At 38.6% G+C, this 23413-nt stretch overlaps 1 protein-coding gene across 1 annotated transcript in view; it reads right to left on the bottom strand.

The window, feature by feature from the left end:
* The window catches only part of LOC103178138 (ATPase phospholipid transporting 10D), a 48858-nt gene extending 45327 nt beyond the window's left edge, over positions 1 to 3531 (bottom strand). The window contains exons 1-3 of the mRNA XM_007892708.2: positions 3512 to 3531; positions 2093 to 2425; positions 392 to 586 (exon numbers count right to left, since the gene is read on the bottom strand). Of these exons, the coding sequence (XP_007890899.1) occupies positions 392 to 586; positions 2093 to 2367 (470 nt within the window). The 5' untranslated portion in view covers positions 2368 to 2425; positions 3512 to 3531. The remainder of the gene's footprint in view (positions 1 to 391; positions 587 to 2092; positions 2426 to 3511) is intronic.
* Positions 3532 to 23413: the final 19882 nt, after the last annotated feature.

The following is a 23413-nucleotide window of genomic DNA, read 5'->3' as shown; positions in this document are numbered from 1 at the left end:
GTATGTGGTGTAATATCATCATTTGGAAAGTCTTGGCAAAGTGTAGGGGGGTACATGTACTCGGCATAAAACACTAGATTCTATAGGCTGAGAGAATCTACTTACAAAGTGCAGGGGAGAATACTTCTAGATTTGTTCTTAATTCATACAAATGTTCTATTTTAATTTTAATCCACTAAATTCACAAACCTGTAATGCTGATGGGAGGGTTACATTAAGGCTGATTGTTAAAGTGAACGTCAGTCATTGCTATTAAATACTGCAAATATTCAAAACACAAATAAAATTTAGAAGTGTTATTGTATTCTGATAAATAATCATACTATTCTGTTTAATGTATTAAAGGCAACATATTTGCCAAAAAGGGTGAAGGGAAAACTTCTAGGCTTACTTGTCATACACATCAGTTACTCGGTTGTTTAACTGTTGATCGAACTTATAGCGCCTGAAATCTTCAATCGCATCTTTAATTGCAATAATTAGAAGAACTATCACCAAAGGCATCATAGTTATCTCCTTCTTAAAAGCTTCCACTAACGGCACCCAGTTTAGTGCCACTATAAACAGGAAGTAAATGTTTGCAACCCTGAAAGACACAAAATGGAAAAATGAATGATGGGGAAATAACTGGAATACCTCAATAACAACATCTTTATCAAAGAGAATTTTTTTGAAATTGACAAATTTGCTCTGCATGAATAATTCCATGTTGCAACTATACCAACGACTGCGGAAACAACTCATACTATTTGAATTAGTACTGGATCTGCTCAGCATCTCCAAAAGGACAATGGAGGGAAAGATTATCTGGCTCTATAGAACAATCCTTCTAGAAGGGGAGATAAATGGGGTATCTATAGAGCTGACTCTATTGAGCTGAATCAATGGGAGGAAAGCATTCCTCCCATTGATTCAGCTCTTGTTAACCCTGCAAGCCAAGCCCTAACGAGTAGTGTGATCCGAGCTGGACAAGCAGTGAGGTTGCTACAGTGCTCTCAAAGGCAAGCTCTCAAATGCGTTTTTTGGTGGTTTAACTCCAGCAATACCCCGACAAACACTCTGGGGTCCCCAAGGTTTTACCTACTTCTGGAGAGTATTGGGCGAGAGAAGCTTTGGCTCTTGCCAAATACTCTCTGGAAGTAGGTAAGCAGGGCGTGCTCCTCCAAGGAGAGAGTGTGTATTCCATTCCAGACACGGAAACTTCCATGTGTACTTGGTACACTATGTGGAATTCAACGAAGCCAGAATGTTAGAACAGTAACTGAAGTTCACTGTAAGAAACTATAAAACGAAAGAATCAGGCTGTTCACATTTGATGCAGTTACATAATCGAAATAAAAGCATTTTATAATTAATATAAAGTCTGATACCGTTGTCTTAAAATTCCATTTCGACCATGCTTATGGTCACTCCCCCCACTCCCGGAATCAGGCTCCATCACTGTTTAAGCGCTCTGAGACGCTAACATGCATGGAGGGCACTATATAAGTGCAAGTTGCTGATGGGTTTTTGTATGTGGCACACACCCGGCTGACCCCCAAAAATATATATATCAAGGAGACAATAGTTGTCACTTCGTTGTTGGAGTTACTGTATAGTAGCAGAAATGCATTCAATTACATTTCAGTGTAGTTATAAGAGAATTAAATTCCACCCTGTTCCTCCAAAGTAAATTGTAAATTCATTCTCCTTCACTTAAAAAACATTTGCAGAGATTCACTTTACAAACCATACAGATTTTCTATAGTGTGAATCCCTCGACTGCAGCATTACTTAAATCAGGGTAGTCCAACTGGTGTCCCGCCGATTTTATCCAGCCCCCTCCCTCCAATTTGTCTGGCCCACCACTCCCTCCATAACTCATTAATGTTATGTTTCTGGAAAAACACAAAATTATTACTTATGCGGCCCGCGGTCATTCCTCAAATTGGGCATCCGGCCCTCAGCAGCAAAAAAGTTAGACCACCTTAAATGATAACCAATGCACTTTCAAGGAAAATGAAGAGAACAAAGTTGGCAGATAAAGCATTCAAAGCAAAACAATTCCACACCCACAGTTTATATTCAAAAACTATTATATTTAAGACATTACCTGTGAAACTGCTCAAATAAATTCCGAGGAACAAAGTTTAGCAGGGTGTATTTAGTGGTTTGAATTCTATTATTCACGTAATACTTGGTGATCTTTTCATACTCCTCTAATCCTGCAAAGGAGGCAACAACTATTCTGTTTTTGTGTCCATTTTTCTGTGTCTGAGAAGTCTTGAACCACCCTTGGATTGTTGATAAAATGCCTCGGTTACTACTTCCATCTGTAGACAGTAATCTCTGCCATCTATAGCGCGCCCATTGGATGGGGTTTTCCATCTTGGTAGTTTCTGACCAGCAGGTATGTTTAGAATGTTCTGGATTAACCAGATCTCAGCTAGAAAACAAGAATACAAAGTGTGTCAAAAATCAATGCTGTTGCAGATAGATTTAATTGTGAAAATATTAATGTTGAAGACTGTTATTGCTTTAACAGTACATTTAATGAATGAAACTCTATTGCTCTCTACTTAAGACGTTTCACTCTTTTACGCTTCTACTTTTTAAGAGTCGACAGGCAAATGCCTTCCAAGTGGTCAATATTTTTGGAGCCTTAACAGTAAATTAAGGAAGGTTACTTAACATTGAGGAGCACCACAATCGAACTTGAACATCCTGACCCAATATCTATGTAATATCCAGCATGTGTCAAGTCGTACGAAACCTGGCTGACTTTTCCCAACCACCCTGAGGCAAATTGTCGCTACCCCAACTGTTGCCCTGGCTGAGACTAACTGATACACCAGACTGGGATGGGAACCTACAGCCTGTGTATAGCTGTGTAGGCTCCGGGACACGACCCTGCGTGTAGGGTGCTATGTAAGTGCAAGTAGTTGTTGTGTAGCCCTTACCCATTAATCGCTGGAGATACTTAAAATTTGTATTAAAAATAAATTTCTATCACTGTTGTCAATGAATGCTATCGTGTAGAAACCACTTTTCAGGACAATTGGGCATGAAGGAATAGGCTCTTTGTGACGTGTAAGAATATATTAATATAATTCATTTCAGGTAAAAAAATCTTTGCATTTGGTAAAGCGCTTTTCACGTCTTCTCGACGTCTCAAAGCGCTTCTCAGAATAGACTGTAAAGTGAATTGACCGTATATTTGTGGCCAAAACGCGGCAGCCAATTGCGCACAGCAGTGCCCCACAGACAGTCGTGGATCGAAGTGAACAATTTTATTGTTTTTCTCTTGAGGGATTATTATTAATTGGGTAGGGAGGACATCTCAAGGTGCTTAACAGTGCTGCATGGCATATGAAGACATTGATACATAAAAGAAAAAAATCAGTTTCTATAAACACAGAAGGCAAAAATCCCTATTGCTAAGAACAACCCAATTTTTACAGAAATTAACGCTGTTCAAAAATACAACTGCTGTGGCTGCCGCAGTGAGGCATTTACACCGGAATACTCTGACCGTGACAGCTCCCACTGCTCGCTGTGGGATCTGCGACGAGAAGCGGGGCAGGGCCTGGGGCACAAGGGTGTCAGTGAGGAGCCGCCATCTCCCCTCCACACCACACACCTGGGGACTGAGGGAAACCTGCGGTGCCCACTGGGAGGTGCGGGGAGGAGCTGAGGAGGTCTGCGATCAATGGTGCGGGTTGGGCGGCTTCACGCCCAATTGGGCTCGTTTGTACGGTACTGAGCGTGAACAAAAAAGCTTTGAGCGAGTGCCGCATTTTTTAAAAAAAACATTGAAACCTACAAAACGTCTCCACCTCCTTTGAAGACATTTTCTCTGCCACCCACAGTGGACCGCGCAGAATATTGGACTACTTTTGGGCGGGTATTTAGCTGCGTTTGGGCTACAATTGCCTTTGGTACCCGCAGCTGAGCTGAGCAGATTGTTTGGGAGTGCACGTCAATGACCTCCACCACACATGGTGCAGTGCGTTTCATTAAAAGCTTATGATTGTTTCTTTACACGATCGCAGACCTTCTTTCTTAATACCCGCTTAACCCACAACTATATATATATATATATAAAAACTTGCATTTCATACAGCACCTTATCTTCGTAAGACTTCGGAAAGTGCTTCACATGATATAGAGCCATTCATCGAAGAAAACCGTTTTCAGGTGCTTTATCAATGGGAGCAGTGGGCCACTGACCAAAAAATGAATGGCATTTAACTGAAGATGCTGTCAAATGATGTTCTTATACAAGACACGTGGCCTTCTTAACTTAGTGGTTAGAGGACTCGCCTCGCAAACGAGAGACCTGGGTTCTATTCCCGGCAAAGCAAAATGTTGGGCAAGTTTACTTCACACGCCTCCACCTAGCAGTAAGTAGGTACCTGGTTGTAAGTCGATTGGCGGTCACGTTTCCGGGGGTAATAATTCCTTGAAAACAAAAATAAATTTAATAAAATGAATATATTTGGTCATTTAATCCACAACTGTTTGTGGGACACTGCTGTATGTATTGGCTGCTGGTTTTGCCCCAAAATATACAGTCAATTCAATTTACAGTATATTCTGCAGTTCTTACAGATCAAAGTGCCATTTATGAGGAGTTTTCTTGTTCCAGGGCTTCTGTAAAGTCATTGGCAATTAATTCACACTTAAATCTGGGTGATTGCAGGTATTTAAAAATAGAAACTGAATACAAAGAAAAAGTAAAGCTCAACCTGTCTCTGACGTCATATTCTATAAAGTTGGTGGAAGTAGCAAAGCAGACTGGTCAATTTACAATTGCAAGAAACACCCTACCTTTTCAACAACTAAACTGCGTAGAACAGTGGTGATTAATTACCAGAATCAGGAGCCGGCCAATTTCTATGATGAAAAGACAAGGCAGTTTAATATCTATATTTATATTTCCAGACAGTTTAATAGCTAAATATGTCTGCTCATCCAATTTATGGATATTCAAACATTGTGGTCCAAAATGGAAAGTCGGTGCTCATTTCTGCACTGGGAACACCAAGAAACCTAATACTGCCAAATGAAAGAAGCAGAATTGCACCCAAGATGATAGTTTATTTTTAAAAAAAGTTTGAAAGTATATTGATTTATACAATCCTCAAACTCCCTGGGAGTAAACCTAATACTGACACAGCAAGTAGATGTTTCATTTTAGAAACAAGTACTCTGATTGCTTTGAATCCCCTCAGGGCTATAGAAAAAACGAAAATTCAATAAGCTGCACAAAATAATCTTGAGGAGACTGGGCCAATTCATTTTACTGACTGGACATGCCCTGACTATTGAAGGTAAAGTCACAGTTTTGAGTTTACATACATGAACGACTGGAAATAGAATTAAAGCTCAAGAAAGCAACCAAATCCAAAGGGAATGGTCTTGTAGTTGTGCATTCATTAATCGCATCCCTATAACTCTGCAGTTCCAGTTACTGAACTTTTCTGTCACAGTGCCATACTATCGATTTCATGACAGTCACTACCTTGTAGGTAAGGCCATTTTGAAAATCATATAAAAATAAAAATACTTCTGCTATAGACACAGTGATGAGCCAATTATAGGGAAGTATTGCAATGAAGTTAATCATCACCTGTAAAATTGTTTTTAAAATAGGATCAATGATGTAGAATGTTCCTTTGAAACAGTTCAGAACTCAAAATTACATTATAAAGGTTACATCCTTGTGAGGCTCTCTGGCTGTTTATTCCCCAGCAGATTAACTTTAAGATCATTGTGCTAATTTTCAAATCCTTCCATGCCCCACTCTAATTCCTTGATCTCATGCAGTCCCACTCCTTCTGTTGATATCTCAGGCCTGTTCCATATTCCTAGCCCCCTCTGCCAGTCTATTGGGGTGGTAGGAGGGAAGAAAAGATTAGAGCATTTTCAGCCACTTTGCTTTCTGGAACACTCCCCAAATCTCTGACTTGCATCCTCCCTCTCCACTTTTAAAACCCTTCTAAAATCCTATGTATTTGATTAGGCTTTCAGTCAACATCCTCTTGTCTCTGCCCAATCCACATCCCCTATGCTGCTTGGGCTCCCTTACTGTCTCTGTGAGGTGCTTTGAGGTGTAACATGTGCTATATAAGTGCTACATGCAAGGTGCCTTACAGGTTGTTGTTGAACAATACAATATTGAATACTGCTGTTTTTGCAGGATGATTCAGCCCTTTTAACCAGAATTCTCAGTTATATAACTGAATCAGTATCTAATTTAATTTAATCAACTGGTGAACATAAAGAACAAGAGAACAACTAACTATTTGGATCATATGGATTATCTGTCATACAAAGCAAATCAAAATTAAACGAATAGGGAAAACAGAAAATACTTAACTCTCAAAAAAGTAGTTAAGGGTTTCTGAAGATTATATTTTCTACCAGTTAGTAGCAGTGAGCTTTCACACTAGATTAATTCAGATGAAGAATCGCATCCTTTCAGAACACCTACCCTCCCATTGCGTTTTTTAAAAAAAATATTAAAATGATCTGGCCTCAACCACCTTTCCTGGGAACCAGTTCCAGTCATCAATTACCTACTGGGTACAGAAAAACTTGGTTGTGTCTATCCTAAAATTGACTTTTGCTACTTTAAAACTATGTATTCTTGTTCTATTCTCTTGGTGGATCCTAAAGTATTGTTCTGGGTTAACTTTTCCAAAGCAAAATCATACCAGCATAAAGTCATGTTTCAGTCATATAATAATATGGCACTGAAACAGGCTAGTCAGCCTATCAAATTTGCTCTGATGTTTTTCCTCCACTTTGGTCACTTAGTCTAATCGAACTCCTCTGCCTTTTAAGATTTCTTTTCAAGCAACTCAAAATCTATTCCCCCGCCCCCCACCCCCGCTCAGCTCAGATTTTTCAGAACCAAAATAATTTAAAACTAAAATGCAAGTCAAAATTCTTGTGGCTAAAATTTAGTAACATTTTCATACAGTTTTTTAAAAAAGGATGCTCATACAATGTTGAAAAGAAGGAAGAAACCATTCACTAAAATTCAGAAGGGTATTCAGCCCAAAATTTGTCATAAACTACTATATCTTATAATGATGTTGACATTTATTACATTACATATTGCAAATTTCCCACTACAAATACTACACCTTTGATAATGACCTGTGTGCAAGTCCTATTGGAAATCCAAAACAGTACAGTACCTGTGAAAAGTGAAGTTGAGATTAGGTGTAAATAATTATTTAACTGGAAAGTGACTAATCTAAAGACCTGAATGCTCAGAGTAAAAATGTATTTCCAATGTAAACATCACATACCAAAGGATATATTTATTTTGATGAATATAGGCATTGGAGATCATAAAGAAACAGACATTCAATTAAAGTAATTAGTTGTTAACTACATAATTAAGGGTACCTGTAATTCCCTCTAATAATAAATTCCTCAAATTATGTACCATGTAATAACAGAACCCAATGACACCAAAGGAGCTAATGAAAAGGCACCGTGTGCAATGTGTACTTTGCATTTTCAATACTTCCTGAAGAAGCCAAATAATCCAGATGTGAACCCAGAATACTTGGAAACAATGGAGGATTGCTAGAACCATGATGAAAGACATTTGGGAGAAAAAAGGAAGCTAGACTTAGACAAAAAATGTATATGAATTTTCAGCAGGAAGCTCAGTATAATCCAGATCTTTTTGCCATGAAATATTATTTGCAGGAAATAATATTTTAAAAGAGATCTGATTTCTTTTTCCTTTAGTAGAAAGCCAAAATTAATATGAAGGTACCTTTCATTAAACTTTTTACAGTGAAATTTTCCTGCAATCAAAACCATTTTGTAGCAAAATCCTATGGGTTTCCTTTGCATTAACTTTCTTTTGCAGATTAACAATGAAGTCCAATGATCTATTAAGAGTCAATATACAAGTCAGGAAAGCGATAGATTTTTATCACCAAAGTACAAATACACTGTACAAATAAACATCACACTGCATTTATATTTATATTGAAGTGCTTTGAAAGTTCTCAAAGACGTGAGAAGCACTATATCAAATGCAAAGATTATTATTATAAAACTCTGTGACTTTTATTTTATTACTATATACATTTTAATTCTGTCTGTGTTAACATGAGCGTAAAAAGCATTATTACATCTCCTGTCAATTCCAGTTAAATTTTCTCTAGATTTGTTCCCAGGATGTGAATATCCCATTAATCAGAACAGAAAATATAGACAGACACAGAAGCGAGTACAGTGGAACATTGTTACAACGCACCTCAATCGGGTGTGCTCCTTGGCATTTATTCATCAAAATATAAAAAGCCGGCCAGCTCGCTTTCTGTGCGATGGCTGTTGCTCGTGCTAAAAAATAGATAACTTCCAGGCCATTAGGTTGCCAATGACACCACTCCCTGGGTTAATATTTTATGGACACCCACTCCCCCCACACACAGACTACCACAATGTAACAGAGCTCAACCATACCATGTATTCTAATTATTTTCTATACAACGAGGCTAAATTTTTGCCTCTGATATAAATGATCAAAATCAAAATATCAGGAGAATAAAAGTAAAACTTATCAGAGCGAGCATGTAGCTTTGCAACTAACTACATGTAACAGGCACATGTGTGCCACTTCAGTTGCTCACCAAACAGATTATCTAAAAAATATATTTAATATTTCAATATGTGACAATTAGAAATTTAAGCTGGTAGTATGACAAAATCATTTGATATGTGAAGCAAGTCATTATTCCCAGCTCACTTACCTGAACACAAGATATAACTGAGAGGTTCTTTCAAAAACATTCAACAATCTGTACACAATTTACAATGCAGACTCACACACTGGGGTCGGGTAGCTATCAGCTTGGCTCTGTTGGTATCACTCTCGCCTCTGGTTGATGAAGGTTGGGAGTTCAAAACCCACATCAAGACTTTGAGCTAGGCTTGGGGTCTATAGCATAGACACTGACTCTAATGCAGTGGTGGAGGAGCACTGCATTATTGGAGGATTCATGTTAAAGATCTCACAACACTATTTGTAAAGTGAAGGAAGTTTCTCTGGTGTCTTCGCCAACATTCCTCCAGGTAAATTCAATTCATGGCTATTTTTGGGACACAGCTACGTTCACTGGACTTTACAGCAATTACCTCTTTGTAAGGCACTTTTGAGTGTTATAGACGCAATATCAAATACAAAGATTATTTTGCTCTGATCGCTCTAAATAGAACTTACATTTGTTGTGATTACAATGGATTTTTAGCTATCAGAATAAAATAACCTCATTTTGTGCTCGACAAAGTTGCTGTGACAAGCATGTGATTTCATTTAATGTTCTTGCTTTCCTCGTTTACCCATTTATCCAGCCAAAGTGTTTGAGATGTTTTGACCACATAAAGCGCTACACCAAATGCAAGGATTATTATTATTATCATCAAATATCTACAGTATCTCAAAGATGTGAGGAGGCACTATATCAAATGCAAGGATTTTTATTATTATTATTATCTGAGCTATGGTCTCATGTTTGGGGTATGATCCTTATTTCATTTAATGTGTACGATTGTGGAAATTTTGAGTTCAGCCCATTATTATATTCAACTCATGCTCTTTTTCAGTTGGTTAATTGTCTTGGGGTGTTAGATCAGTAATTTAATTTCCACGGAACTTAATGAAATTCACCAGTTACTTTTATTAAGTTCCTTGTGCTCACAAAATACACTAAATTCACATTTCTGTGATAGTCTAATGCCAAGTCAGACTTAACCTTCCTAGTACTGTGAAGCTGTGCCTTCAGGCCTTTAGAATAGTAGATGAGTGCTCACTTTACTTCCTCTAACAAGGTAAATTAATGAACCATTTGCTAGTTAGATGGTTTGAACCAATTTTGCAGGGACAGAATATTGAAGGAAAATAAAGGCTCAAACACTAATATTCATCATTTGTTGGTGCATTATAATGTGGCCACAAACATTATCGCCCCAAGGAATTTCTCACCTTAGGTTGGCACTATTGCTGTGGTCCATTGGGCCTGCTTTGCAAGAAATATTGAGGGTTTTAGTCAGCAAATGTTGCATGTAGATCAGGTAATGGCCAGCAGAGTGCACTAATATATTTCTGATGTAGACTCACCTACAGTTTCAAGAAACCTCACATGCTATTACATGTGTGAAATCATTACCCTTAGACATCTCAAGTACCTTTTCTGCACCGTTCAACCACATTTGACAATACCCATTAGGAATCTACATTGTCCACGTGAAAATAGAGTGCTTTTGACCTCAAACTGCTGAAAAATGTGAGTGCCCAGAATATTAAATATTTTACAGCATAGCAGTATATTAAAACTTCTGTAAAATAACCAGATTTGAACTCACAAAAACATTTGCTTTAATCAATTACTACCTTCTTTTTAACCAAATGTATTTTATATGGAGACCTGTAGCTCAGTGGTTAGAGCACTCGCCTCACAAGCGAGAGACCTGGGTTCAATTCCCGGCAAGGTGAAACCTTGGGCACGTTTCTTTACTCCACACGCCTGATAATAATCCCTCAAGAAACAAAACAATAATAAATTGGTCACTTCAATCCATGACTGTTTGTGGGACACTGCTGTGTGCAATTGACTGCTGCGTTTCGCCCACAAATATAGTCAATTCACTTTACAGTATATTCTGTGAAGCTCTTTGAGATGTCTAGAAGATGTTAAAAGCTCTATATAAAATTGTTGTTATGTATATATACTATATAATAATATATAATAATAGTGTATTATATATGTAGAAAATGTTAACTTTTCCATCAATTTTATATAATGAAGGCCTCCACCCTTGAATGTGAAATGCCTCACACTGGCAAATTTGTCCAAATTCACAGCTATACTTTTCACAGCCTTCAGTTTAGCTAATTAGCAGCAATAAAGGACATTACATCTCTCTGAGAATAGTAATCATTTTTTATTATACTGTACTAATTGCGCTTTGGTGCATTTCAACAGGTAACAGTGAATAGTGATCAATTTGTAGATTGTTGGATATTTCCTAGGTTTGAAAGTTTTGAGTTCAAACATCACATCTGGACTTCAATTCATTCAATAATTACAACTTATGTAGCACTTTTCACATTGGGAATGTGAATGTGATTCAGGGATGTTTCAAAGTGTTTACAGTGTGATTCCATTGTAACATGAGGATTAGAATTTGTGTTTTCTAGATTTACTGGAGTGTTGGAAATGCCAAAGAGGTGCCATCAGCATTCGATCAACGATTAAACAAGCTAGTCTTCAGTCTTGAGAGAAGGTGACTCAGAGGGGACCTCAGAAAGGTGTACAACATTTTAAATGGGATTCAAAAAGTATACCCAAATGAATACTTTAGGATGTATCAAGACATGTAGAATAAGAGGACACAGATTCAGAGTTGTAAATGGCAATTTCAGGACAGATACCAGGATTTTTTTCTTTATGCAGAAGGTAATCAAAGACTAGGCCAGGCCACTAGACTCATTTATAAAACAAGTTGATGCAGTAATGAGGAGATAATAGGGTGGGTGTTTCTGGAATGATGAGATCAAATGGGCCAATCAACCAGACCAATTCTATGATCTTGTGAGCTGGAAGTGGGACCATTCTGGGTGGTCATTATAAAATGATACCTTATTGCATTATGAGGTAGGATTGTTGGAGGTGCCAAGCTTCAGTTGACTCATTAAAACAGAGATCCTATTTGCTTGTTTTTCATGTGAACAACATAGGCATCATGTGAAGAGAATTTCTCCCAGTTGATGGTGTAAGTGGTGCAGTCATGCTGGGGCCACAAGGTTATGCGGGTCCAAACCAATGGTGGTGGAACGACTTGTGTTCTCTTCCCACCTTTATATAGCCGCATTACGCATGTGCTCTGCAGGGAGTGAGAGAGCACGCAGAGACGAAGATAGCATAGGTAAACAAAGTTTAGATACTTGCACCAGGATCCCCCAGGGCCTTGTTATGCCACTAGTCCTCCAGATAAATTGGTTATTCGTCTCATGCTCAGTTGTGGGATCGTGTGGTGCACAAAACAGCCATTATGTTTGCCTAAAAAAAATTCACTGTATGGTTGATAGTAATTACTGTTACACACTTTGTAACATTTCAACAGGATTGATATGAAAAAAATTACAATTTCTTTCCTTTATTAGTTTTTGTCCCACTTTTTTGGAGCTGGGAGAGTGAGTCATGCATATTATTTCAACAACAACATGCATATTTACTACATGTTTGCATAATATATATATGCCCAATATATTCTGCTTCCTCCACTGTGCAGTAGATACCTGTTGGACAAATACAGGTACTCGTTACCCTCAATGTGACTTAGCAAGTCAAATGAAGATGTTTTCAAAATATTCAGAGTACAACCTGAAGGCAGAGGAAAATCTCTTGTAAAGAACCTAAGCAGAGTCTCCTTGAAGCTGAATTGGCTCCAAGGTGACATGGCTCGCAACGGAATGACGGAATCAAGCCAGCCCTCTGCGGCAGTTTTGGTAGTCTAGTTTCTGAGCCAGACGGGTCCGCAGTATTCCAGGCCCCTGCTGATGACAGCACAGCCAGCCTGGCTCATCGTCAGGATCTGGAAGGGAAGAGCAGTCACTGAAGGCATAGAGTCATCCCACTCATCTCCTGTTAACCCTGCATGCCAAAGCACCATCAGGTAGTTTGGTCTTTGCTGGACAAGCAGCAGGAAAGTTTGCCAGACAGCGATATCAATGGTACGCTCTGCAGTTTTAGCTGGTTGGACTCCAGCAGTACCCCAACTCTGGGGTTCCCCAAGCCATGGCTTTTGCCAACCTGCATTTAATACTTTCTGGAATTATGTAAGCAGGATGCACCCCTCCAGGGAAAGAATGTGGATTCCATTCCAGCAACCTATCTCTAGAATTTCCATGTGTTGGTGTGATGCATCGAATTCTCAGTTTAGTTTGGATACTCTTAAGCACGATGATGGGTTTGCGCATGGTGTCTGACTCCGGTCTGACCAAAACAAACCCACTAAGGGGTAAATAAGGAACTGAATTAACATTTGAAGAATAACTATGACTTGGAAAGACCTCACTACAGTCACCAATTGGACTGAATAGAGTAAAATCATCAACAAACACAAAACCCAAATTTTCACGGTTTATTTACAATACAAAGTGACATGTATACTACAAAAACGGATATACTGTACTAACCGTAGAAAAACAGTTACTTGGTGTATGGTTGGGGAGGAAAGTTAGGAAGTCGGAGATTTAATTTTATTCTTTCACTAGATTTGCCACTCATTATATCTACCATGAAATTAATTTGAAGTCAATGCAGCATGGCATTAAATCCCTGACAAATGATTCAGTGTCATATTCTATGTGAAACTTTGGGCAAGTTTCCTTACTCCACACGCCTGATAATAATCCGTCAAGAAAAAAGAACAATAACAAAATTGGTCATTTCAATCCACGACTGTCTGTGGGACACTGCTGTGCACAATTGGCTGCCGAGTTTCGCCCACAAATATACAGTCAATTCACTTTACAGTATATTCTGTGAAGCGCTTTGAAATGTCTAGAAGACGTGAAAAGTGCTATATCAAATTATCAAATTATTATTATTATTAACCATAGATGCTCAAGATCCATCTGCAATCAGTGCAAAGTTAGCATTTCAGATGAGGCAGTGGAAAGAATACTATATATGTCCTTAGTTACACTGATCCAGGAGGAAATGCCAGGGTTCATCTTTATCGGGTAATATTGGAAATTGTGAGTGTGTGACCGTCAGGTAGGAAAGGAATCAGGCTGGGCTTCTTTCTTGCATATCCTGTGAGCTGGATTCACAAATGAACAATCTCTTAAGCGTGGTAAAAGAATGTTGCTTGTGTTAGTGTAACCATTCCCCAGCACAACTCAGTACAGGAGTTGGTAGGGGAGATTAAAAAAACCTTCAAAGTCACTGAACTTACAATGTTTTGTTAAACTATAGATAATTTACATGCATCTTTGCTTCATGATTGATAAACTGAAAATCAATTCTACTAAAGTTAATAAAAGGCTTAGCTTTTAATCCACTTCATTTACCAGTTGAATCCCAATGTTGATTCATGAGAAGCTTGGATCAAATAACTTTAGATGGTGGATTGATCTTGTGATATAATTAGCATTTTCAATCCTGTGGTGATAAATACAGTGATCTATAACAATGTTTATACTGAAGACTTAATTTATGGAAATTCTACATGCACATTTTGAAAGTATTTTATATCAAATTCCCTTTTGCCTAAAATCGATTACTTCAACATTCATTCACTCCAAATCCAAACATCTTGAAACATAACAACAGAATCTTAAAAGTAACCCACCTGTGAGAGACTGGACTGCTGTCCATTCATTAATGACAGCTGCACAGCCTACTATGGAGCTTGTGGCTAGAAGTCAAGCAGCTGCACAGTAGTAACATACTGAGCCTCATCTGAGTAACATGCTTAGTACCCTAATGGCAATCCTTCTACCCACAAGGCATTGTCTCAAATGGTTTGCATGAAGTTCCCTACTGGATTAGTTTGGTGGATGGATAAGAACGGAGTTGACTTATTTTTAGAATCATAGAACCTTACAGAACAAAAAGCTGCCATTCGACCCATCCATGACTGTCCTCGCTCTTTGAAAGACCAACCTTTATCCTAAACCCCTTTAAATTATTCCTTTTTGCATTAGATATCCATCTAGTTCCCTCTCAAAAGCTAAGACGTTTATTTAAAAAAAATTAATACTGTGAAGGAAGGATTCTCCCCTCCGCGATGTAGCGTTCCTACATTTTGTGAACATTTACCGTTTCTTGTTTGAATACGTATTAGCTTGCATTTGTCTGAATTCCATTTGTACAACTGCTCAACTTTAACAAATTGAAATACTGATGCTATTGAACTAGAATTATTTTTAATGCCAATTACTAGGGTAACAGTCTAAGTTTCTTATCAAAGAATTAGCAGTTTCACAAGCTGCTGTTATGAGTGAAGAACACCAATTTATATTAAAAATGGGTTTTAGAGGAACCAGACACAATTCGAGAAAAATAAGAGATTGAAACTAGAAGGCAAGTATCTAGAGTTCAATAACCATAAAAAACACAAGCCTGTTGGGCCTAAAAATAGCCTTCTTACATCAAAATGTTATTGCTCAAGTATTAAAAACATTTCTAAGTAGCTGTAAATGTTTCACAGAAGCATAGGCTTGTTACTTTCAAACACAAACTATAAGACATCTTTAATATCTGCACAGCCATGCTTGCCTGAAGCTCTGCTCTGGCAAGATATCCCTTCCAGATACTTATCAGTTTTGAATGTTGTGTCACACAGTACATTTAACATTATTTTCCTCTTGCAACTGCAAGCACATTTCTTGTTGACTTATGCTCTGTGTAGCAACGTATTACATATGTAATGTTCATATTCTGCAAGGGTCACGACAAGCACTGTGTCCCTTCTTCACAACTGCTTCTGACCACTGCATAATTCAGTAGAAATAAGAACAACTCGCATGTGCCTCAGGGTCTGACTACTAGATATGTGCTCCACATTCAACATTCTTTGTATAAAGTATTACTAAACCAGACTTAAAGAGGTTATGCCTATAGTATTTAGGAAACCTTATTTATGAGCCAGAAGAGCTGTGCATCATTTCAACACAATGAGGTTACGCAGAAGCGACACAATGGTTCATTTTGCAACACTCTCATTTTGCTGTACTATATAAGCAAATAAGAAATGTGTCAGACATTTTTTCATGAAGACAGTGCCTTTTCAATTTCAGCAAAGTTAATGGCTTTAAATATTTTCAACCTGCACTTGCACTACAGTAATAAAGTGCTTCGGGAATCCAAAATGTAGTTGCCACTAGTAATTTAACTGAGCTATAGGGCAGATTCAGAAAATAACTTGGAATAAAAAGGATGGCTCAATATTGTGCTCAGACAGTGCTCATTACAGGATCACAAGAGGTGTAGCATCAAACAAGACAACGCAAGAGAGTTGAATTAAGGGCACCGGGGGGTCATTTCAAATCTACAAAATAAGCATAGATTGTCCTGCAGTGCTTTTTCAGGTTTTGCTCTTATAAGCTAATATGTGTCTGTCATATGTGCCTTATATGTGTAATTGCATCCATTAAACTTCATTAAATGCACAATGAAAGTAATACAGTAAACCACACCTAAGTCGCATCAGTTGGGACCATATATTTAATGTCTTATGCAAAGTATGAGATATGTCAAACTTGCATAAGTCATATCATATTTGGCTCATAAAGTTGTAAAGGTTTTTATATGGCTTACACACAACAAATAAGCAGTGAACTGGCTGGCGATATTAAGGCAAGGCTTCTGTACCATGATTAACCCATGCACGTTAAAACTATGGTATCCCGTTCTTTCCGTGTACATAACAGCACAGTGTTGTACCTCATGTGCAGAAAACATGTACTGTACAATGATTGGCACAACCAAACAGGTTTCAAAACAGAACTGTTTTAATAGAATATAAACTCTTAAAAAGAACTACAATATTTACATTGTAACTGAATTATCAATCACGTTGATGATGTTGATGTTACGCCCCAGGAGAGAGGATGTGGAGAGTCAGGATGAGTATGTGTGGTGCTCCGTTGGAGGAGGTGCGGAAAATTAAATTTTGACTCAGCAGCCGGTAGGATCGGTAACGGCAAGTGCAGTAGCAGCATTACGAGTTGTGTGAATATTAATACGACTTATGCAGACAAATTAAAATGGATTTAATAAAAATTTCAACAGGACTTGGGAAGAGGTACTACATAGGTGATTAGACGATTTATGCAGATTTTTACTGTATCTATAGTCTATAAGATTCCATGAATGAAGATAGGATCAAGTTGACTACCCAGGTTGTATAGCCCTGTTGACATTCCTTGGGGTCCAATATGTAGAAATTTCCAACACTTTTTCTTAATAAGATATCCAAGTGTGAAATTCCTTCTGATCACCAGAACATGTCACATGTCACAATGGCCGAAAGGAATTCTATTCTGAAGAGAAATCGTACCATAGGTAAGTTCTCACAAGTGGGTTTCCTTATTGAAAAAACACATTAGAAATCACAACATATTAGACCCTATTGTCTAGAATTAAATATAGCAATAAGAATCATAATTCTTGTATTTGATATTGTACCTATAACATCAAAAGGTTTCAAAGCACTTCATTAATGTAAGGGCGGCATCTGTGGGCAACACAGCAGCCAATTTATACAATACAATATTGCACCAAGAGACTTGATGTAAAAGAAGCAACTTATCTGGAAAATTTTTGACCAGGGCACCAAGAGAAACTTCCTGCATTTTATGAACATGCCATGGGATCTTCAAAGTCCACATAAACAGGCAGACGGGACCTTTGTTTAATGTCTCATCTGAGGATGGCATATCTGACTAGGAAACGATTTCCCCCAGTACTATACTGCAGTGCCAAGCTGGACAGTAAACTCAAAGACCCCAAAATAGGTCTTGAAACAACAACCTTCAGACTTAGAGGAGACAGTGCTACCAACCTTCAAATGTAAACCGACTCCAGAACCGGCACCGCCACTGGCGCAGCCCCCAGGCCCACCGAAACCCTCATACACGCATTTGGCACCTCAAGGCTCGACTACAGAAACTCCCTCCTTGTCGGCCTCCCCAACTCTTCCCTCCACAAGTTGTAGATCATCCAGAACTCTGCAGCTTGTTTCCTCTCCCGCACCAGGCTCCGGGACACCATCACCCCCACCCTTACCCGGCTCCAATGGCTCCCCATCCCTCAGAGGATAGAGTTAAGAATCCTGGTTCTCACTTTCAAGGCCCTCCACTACCTCTCTGACCCGCTAACCCCCTATCAAACTGTCCGCTCCCTTCGTTCAGCAGGCTCCGGCCTGCTCCATGTCTCCCGCCCAACCGACCCTACCATCGGCAGCCGGGTTTTCAGCCTCTCTGTCCCCACCCTTTGGAACTCCATCCCACAAACCTTTCGCCTTACTCCCTCCCTTTCTTCCTTCAAGGTATGATTCAAGACCCTCCTTTTAGACATGCCTTTAGCCACCCTCCTACCTCCCTGCCCTCCCTCATCCCAATCCAGCCTCTCCACATTCGGGTCCTGATCCCCAACTGTTCAGCGCCTTGGGACATCTTCCTGATGTGAAAAGCGCTTTACAAATATAATTTTGTTGTTGTAAAGATTGAGTGGTTGGCTAATTTTCTGGGAATTGATTGTACCTGGGAACACTTTTTTTTGGTCAGGCAGATGTCTGACACATGTGGAACAGTCAAAACCACACAGCTTGCCTTTTAGCAATGCGGAGTTAGAAAGATCAAAGTTAAATCATTTACAATAACCCCAGTGGCAAAACAACCATCTTCCCAAGACATTGCTCATTGCAGGATCACAACAGGTTCAGCAACAAACAAGACAACCAACAGCCCAAGAAAACAACCTCCTGGAGGAAACCAAGTTCTGCTGCTTTCTGAGAAGAAATGGCCTTTGTAACAAATCCTGGCCACTAATTTATTTTCGGAAGTCAAGTCGTGCTAAAAGGTAATGTAAAACAATTGTAATTCCTGTAGCTGCTGCCCTCCAGTCAGAAGTCTATGTCAACAACCACAATCTACATTTATATAGTGCCTTCCGCACTAGGAGGATATTTCGAAGCACTTCACACAGCTGACTGGACACCTAAACTGGGAATGAGGGGAGATAAGTGGTTGAAGATAGGTCTTAAGACAAGTTTTAAAAAACTGGGACTCACAACCATTAATTCTCCTCCGTAAATAGGTACTTTCTGGCCTCTGTCTTGAAATTGCCGTTCACAGCCCTTAACCTGCATTTTCTTGTTCTGTTATTTGGCTTAATTATTTTCACTTTTAAGAAGCTTTGCTCTAAGTTTAAGATTATGTCACACCTCCTCTCCCTCCCCCACCTAAAAAAATCAAATATATCCTAGAGTAACCTTAAGCATTAACTGCGATGAATCACAATTCAGATACGCCTCTCAATCCCAGTACAACATTCAATCAGTCCAGTACAAAAGGCTGCACTACCTTCATGAAAACATGGCAACTCTTCCCAGGCAATTTTTTTCCACTCCTCAAGGTGTTAAATCATGCTGATTTATAATTACACAGACATCAACAGGTCTTAGATTCCTTACCCAAATGGCCATTGCTTCCTTTGCCAGTGACTGCTATTCAATCGCAGGACATCGGTGTGAAAATATACACTCGATGTCATAATTATCACCAACGATGTCACATCATTGGAATGTCTGCTTCGTCCGTTCCAACACCAATAATTCCCTGATATTGTGAAAATGGTTGGGTAACACCACTTGTGGTAGTCATTGAAACTGATCTCATCCCATCAGAGAACTGGACAAGATCAACTAAATCAGCGTAGATCTGATCTTTGCAGCTCAGTGGAAATGGTAACATGGAAATTCCAATAAATTATTGGAATGCAGTGCACACTCTCTCCCTGGAAGGGCGCATCTTGCTTACCTGATTCCGGAAAGTATTAGGCACAGGTTGGCAAGAGCCAAGGCTTGTGGTTCCCAGAGTATGCTGCTGGAATCTAATCAGCTAAAACCACAAGGCTTGCCATTGATATTGCTGTCTGGCAAGCTTTCCCACTCCTTGTCCAGCACGGACCACCCTAACCGTTAGGAATTGGTTTGCAGAGTTAATTGGAGCTGAATGAGAGCCCACAGTGCCTGGTCTGTCTTTCCGAGTCCTGCTGATGAGCCAGCCTGACTGTGCTGTCATCAGCAGTGCCCTGGAGTACTGTGGACCTGCCTGGTCCCACATTAGGACATGGGTTCACAGTGAAGAATGGCAGTCTAATGCAATCCTGGGAGACAGTTGTGTTGTTTAAACTGAAGTCCTGTCTGAGTGTGAATCCTGCAAATTAACTAGGGATTCATCCCTGAATAAAAGTATAAGCTTGCTGGCAAATGGCTTCTGTTTTTGCTTATTAAACAGTTAATTACAGATGACAGAAGTTACTGTAAAAGGTTTGATAAAATTTGACATGAAAAAGTGCTATTAAAAGTGCAATTTTTTTCTTACCTGAGGTAGACAAAACTAACTCTTTTCAAAATCATGATAATATATAACTGTCCTCCTGTTTACTGACTCACTGAACACTGAAAATAATTTCTCCTTGTTTACTTCATTAACACCTTAAAATCCTCTCTCAGATCTCTCTTAACCTTTTCTATTCGAAGAAAAATATTCCCAGATTTTTCAATCTTTCTTCATAAGTCAAACCGCTTATTCTGTGTATCATCCTATTGAATTATGATTTGCTCCAACACCTCTGCTAATACTATTCTATATACAAGCCAGGAAATTCACAAGAGGAGCTCTATGATTGCCCTGCTGACCATTCCTCTTCCTCCCTGATGACAAGATCTACGGTAAGAACTGACAACACGAGGAAAGACAGGTTACCATTGTAGACACTATATCAGAATGTGACTGTCCAGCACTTGTGAGTTAATCTTTAAAAAAATGAATTGTTAATCTTGGACTGCTTGCTGATATGTTCAGATATCTTCATTAATTTGGGATAGAACTGTTTCTGTGATAACCTCTACACACAGAGCCTCTACACACTGTTCCGCACACAGACTGGAACAGGGATGTTCTAGCACCCTTAATGGACCAGAAAACCAATATAGACCATATTTTAGTCAGTACATCTCATATCAGATAAGTAGAAGTAGCGCTGGCATTAGAAGAAATGGAAAAGACAACAAACTTCCACTTCCCATAAAAAAAGTGGGTGAAACTACAACAATGACAAGACAGATTTTGCTGCATGTTGTTGTAGACTTTGATTGTCTCTTAGTATATAGGTCAATAGGTCAGACTTTCAGGGATCTTTATACAGTGCATAACTGATAGAAAACTGTTCTAATTGAAGCTCCTATGATGTTACAAAAGAGGTGCCATGTTACGTACATATCTTAAATCCAGTAAGAATATACTGGATTCTATACGCAAAACTTACACTGGAACTTAGATATGTGTTATTTTCAACCTACCAACCTACCAAACTACAGCTACATGTTACAAGCCGTAAATGCTTTTGGCAGCTTAGATTTGGAAAGTCGCTGAAATTCAAAGAATGAAAAAACTATGTAATAGAAAATTCTTGCAAAATCACTAATAAGTGAATATTCCTGATATGTCAATCATACAGGACAGTAATAATAATAATAATAATAATAATCCTTGCATTTGATATAGCGCTTTTCACGTCGGGAGGACGTCCCAAAGCGCTTCACAGAACACACAGTAAAGTGAATTGACTATATATTTGTGGGCAAACGCGGCAGCCAATTGCGCACAGCAATGTCCCACAAACAGTCATAGATTGAAAATGACCAATTTATTATTGTTTTGTTTTTTGAAGGGATTATTATTAGGCGTGTGGAGTAAGGAAACTTGCCCAAGGTTTTGCCCTGCCTGGAATTGAACTCAGGTCTCTCACTTGCAAAGCGAGTGCTCTAACCACTGAGCTACAGGACACCGATGTATTCCTAAGTATAGAAATAATTTTCTTTTAAATGAAAGAGAAGTTATTTCCCACAAAGTGTTCATTCCATTTCTTGTGGAGAAATGTTATAGATGAAGAGAATCAGCTCACACCTTGAAATTAATAAACTGTAATGTAAAATAGATAGATATCGCAAGCATATTCTGGGCAGGATTTCTGGAAGCACAACCTGAAACTGTGGCATTAACACAATCACCTGGGAAATGGTGTGACACGGGTTAGCCAAGTTTGAAATGCACTACTATCACAAATGGCCAGAAACACAGATACTCTGGGGATCATAACGGGTTGTTCACATGCACACATAGCACAAAAACATACATTTGGGCTGCACAACCATGAGTGTTTCCATGGGGAATAAGTGACTTCTGAACAGTTAACCACATCAACAACAATACATTACATTTGTATAATGCCTTTCACATCAGAACATCACAAGAAATTTGAAGTGCTTAGCCACACCATGTTTAAGTTTTTTTGTTTTTATAACACAATAGCTTGAACATTTTAAAATATCCAGATTTGGGTTCTACAGAGAATCAAATAGATGCATTGAAAACAAAATGTTGTTTGTTGAATATTATTGCTGCCTGAGTCTTCAGTCTCTTCAGAGACCAAAACCGTGTTTTCATCAAGTAGGTTCTACATTTTAGCAAATATTTATCGAAGCTTGAAAAATTGTTGGCCTCCAGGCATTATAGGCAAGAAACCATGAATTCGCTAACATGGACATTCAGTCGTTTCATACACATCATCAAAGCCACCACAGAACACTTAGGCCATGAGGAGTATCTTACTGTATGTCTCTAAAGAGACTAACATCCTCGTACAACTTAGACAAACTGAAAAGGAATCAATTGCCCTATGATCTAATTTCAAAATAGAGCACTTTATAATCAAGCATAGTTTAAAAAGTTAAAGCTTCAAAAAGCAACACTAAAATCCTATGTAGGGAACAGCAATTTAACTGTGAAGCGTTTGAGATATTTCATTGTCATTGGAACTAAATCAGATATAGTAGTGCTTACCACTAATTCTACCTCTCTGTAAAGTTACCTTTCTATTTAGGACAATCTGTGTGTGCCTCTGATGGCTTAGTGAATAAACATACTGTCAGGTATGGTACTCATCTGTACAGACCAGGAAGATATTAGGTTTACTGAGTTAGAGATCTCAGCGTAGCATAAGAAGACTACCTCAGGAAATTGAGGTAGAATTTCCAATTACTGACCATTATTCAGTAACATTTACTAGAAATGTGGACATGTGAATTTCAATTTCAGAAAAACAATGTCCCTCAAAAATAAAAATAAATCTGGTTGATATAAAACATCTCAAAGTGCTTCACAGTTAATTGCTGTAAGGTGTAGTGACTGTGTATTTGTAGGCAAATATAGAAGCCATGGTGCATACAACAACAACAAATTGTATTTATATAGCACCTTTCATGTCGGAAGGATGTCCCAAAACAAGTTTATTATCTGTTGCCCACTGTTGCCAGTCTCCTTCTCTTCAGATAGTGTCAAGTAATCTATATCCTGTTCAGGGAGACAATACCTTAGTTTAAAGTTTGATCCGAGGGCATCTCCAACAATATAGTAGTACTGCAATTCATATAAAACAAATATAAAGTATAGCTAAAAACATATTGGCAGAACTACTTACTAGAAGCTGTATCTCCATAAACACAGCATATTGGACATTGCTGTGTGCAAAGATTGGCTACCCTGTTCACCCACAAAATACACAGTCACACCATTTTACAGCATATCCTTTGAAGCACT

The sequence above is a fragment of the Callorhinchus milii genome, unplaced genomic scaffold (genome assembly GCF_018977255.1).
Source record: "Callorhinchus milii isolate IMCB2004 unplaced genomic scaffold, IMCB_Cmil_1.0 Scaffold1, whole genome shotgun sequence".
Taxonomy (NCBI): Eukaryota; Metazoa; Chordata; class Chondrichthyes; order Chimaeriformes; family Callorhinchidae; genus Callorhinchus; species Callorhinchus milii.
This window is presented reverse-complemented; position numbering and strand designations above follow the sequence as displayed.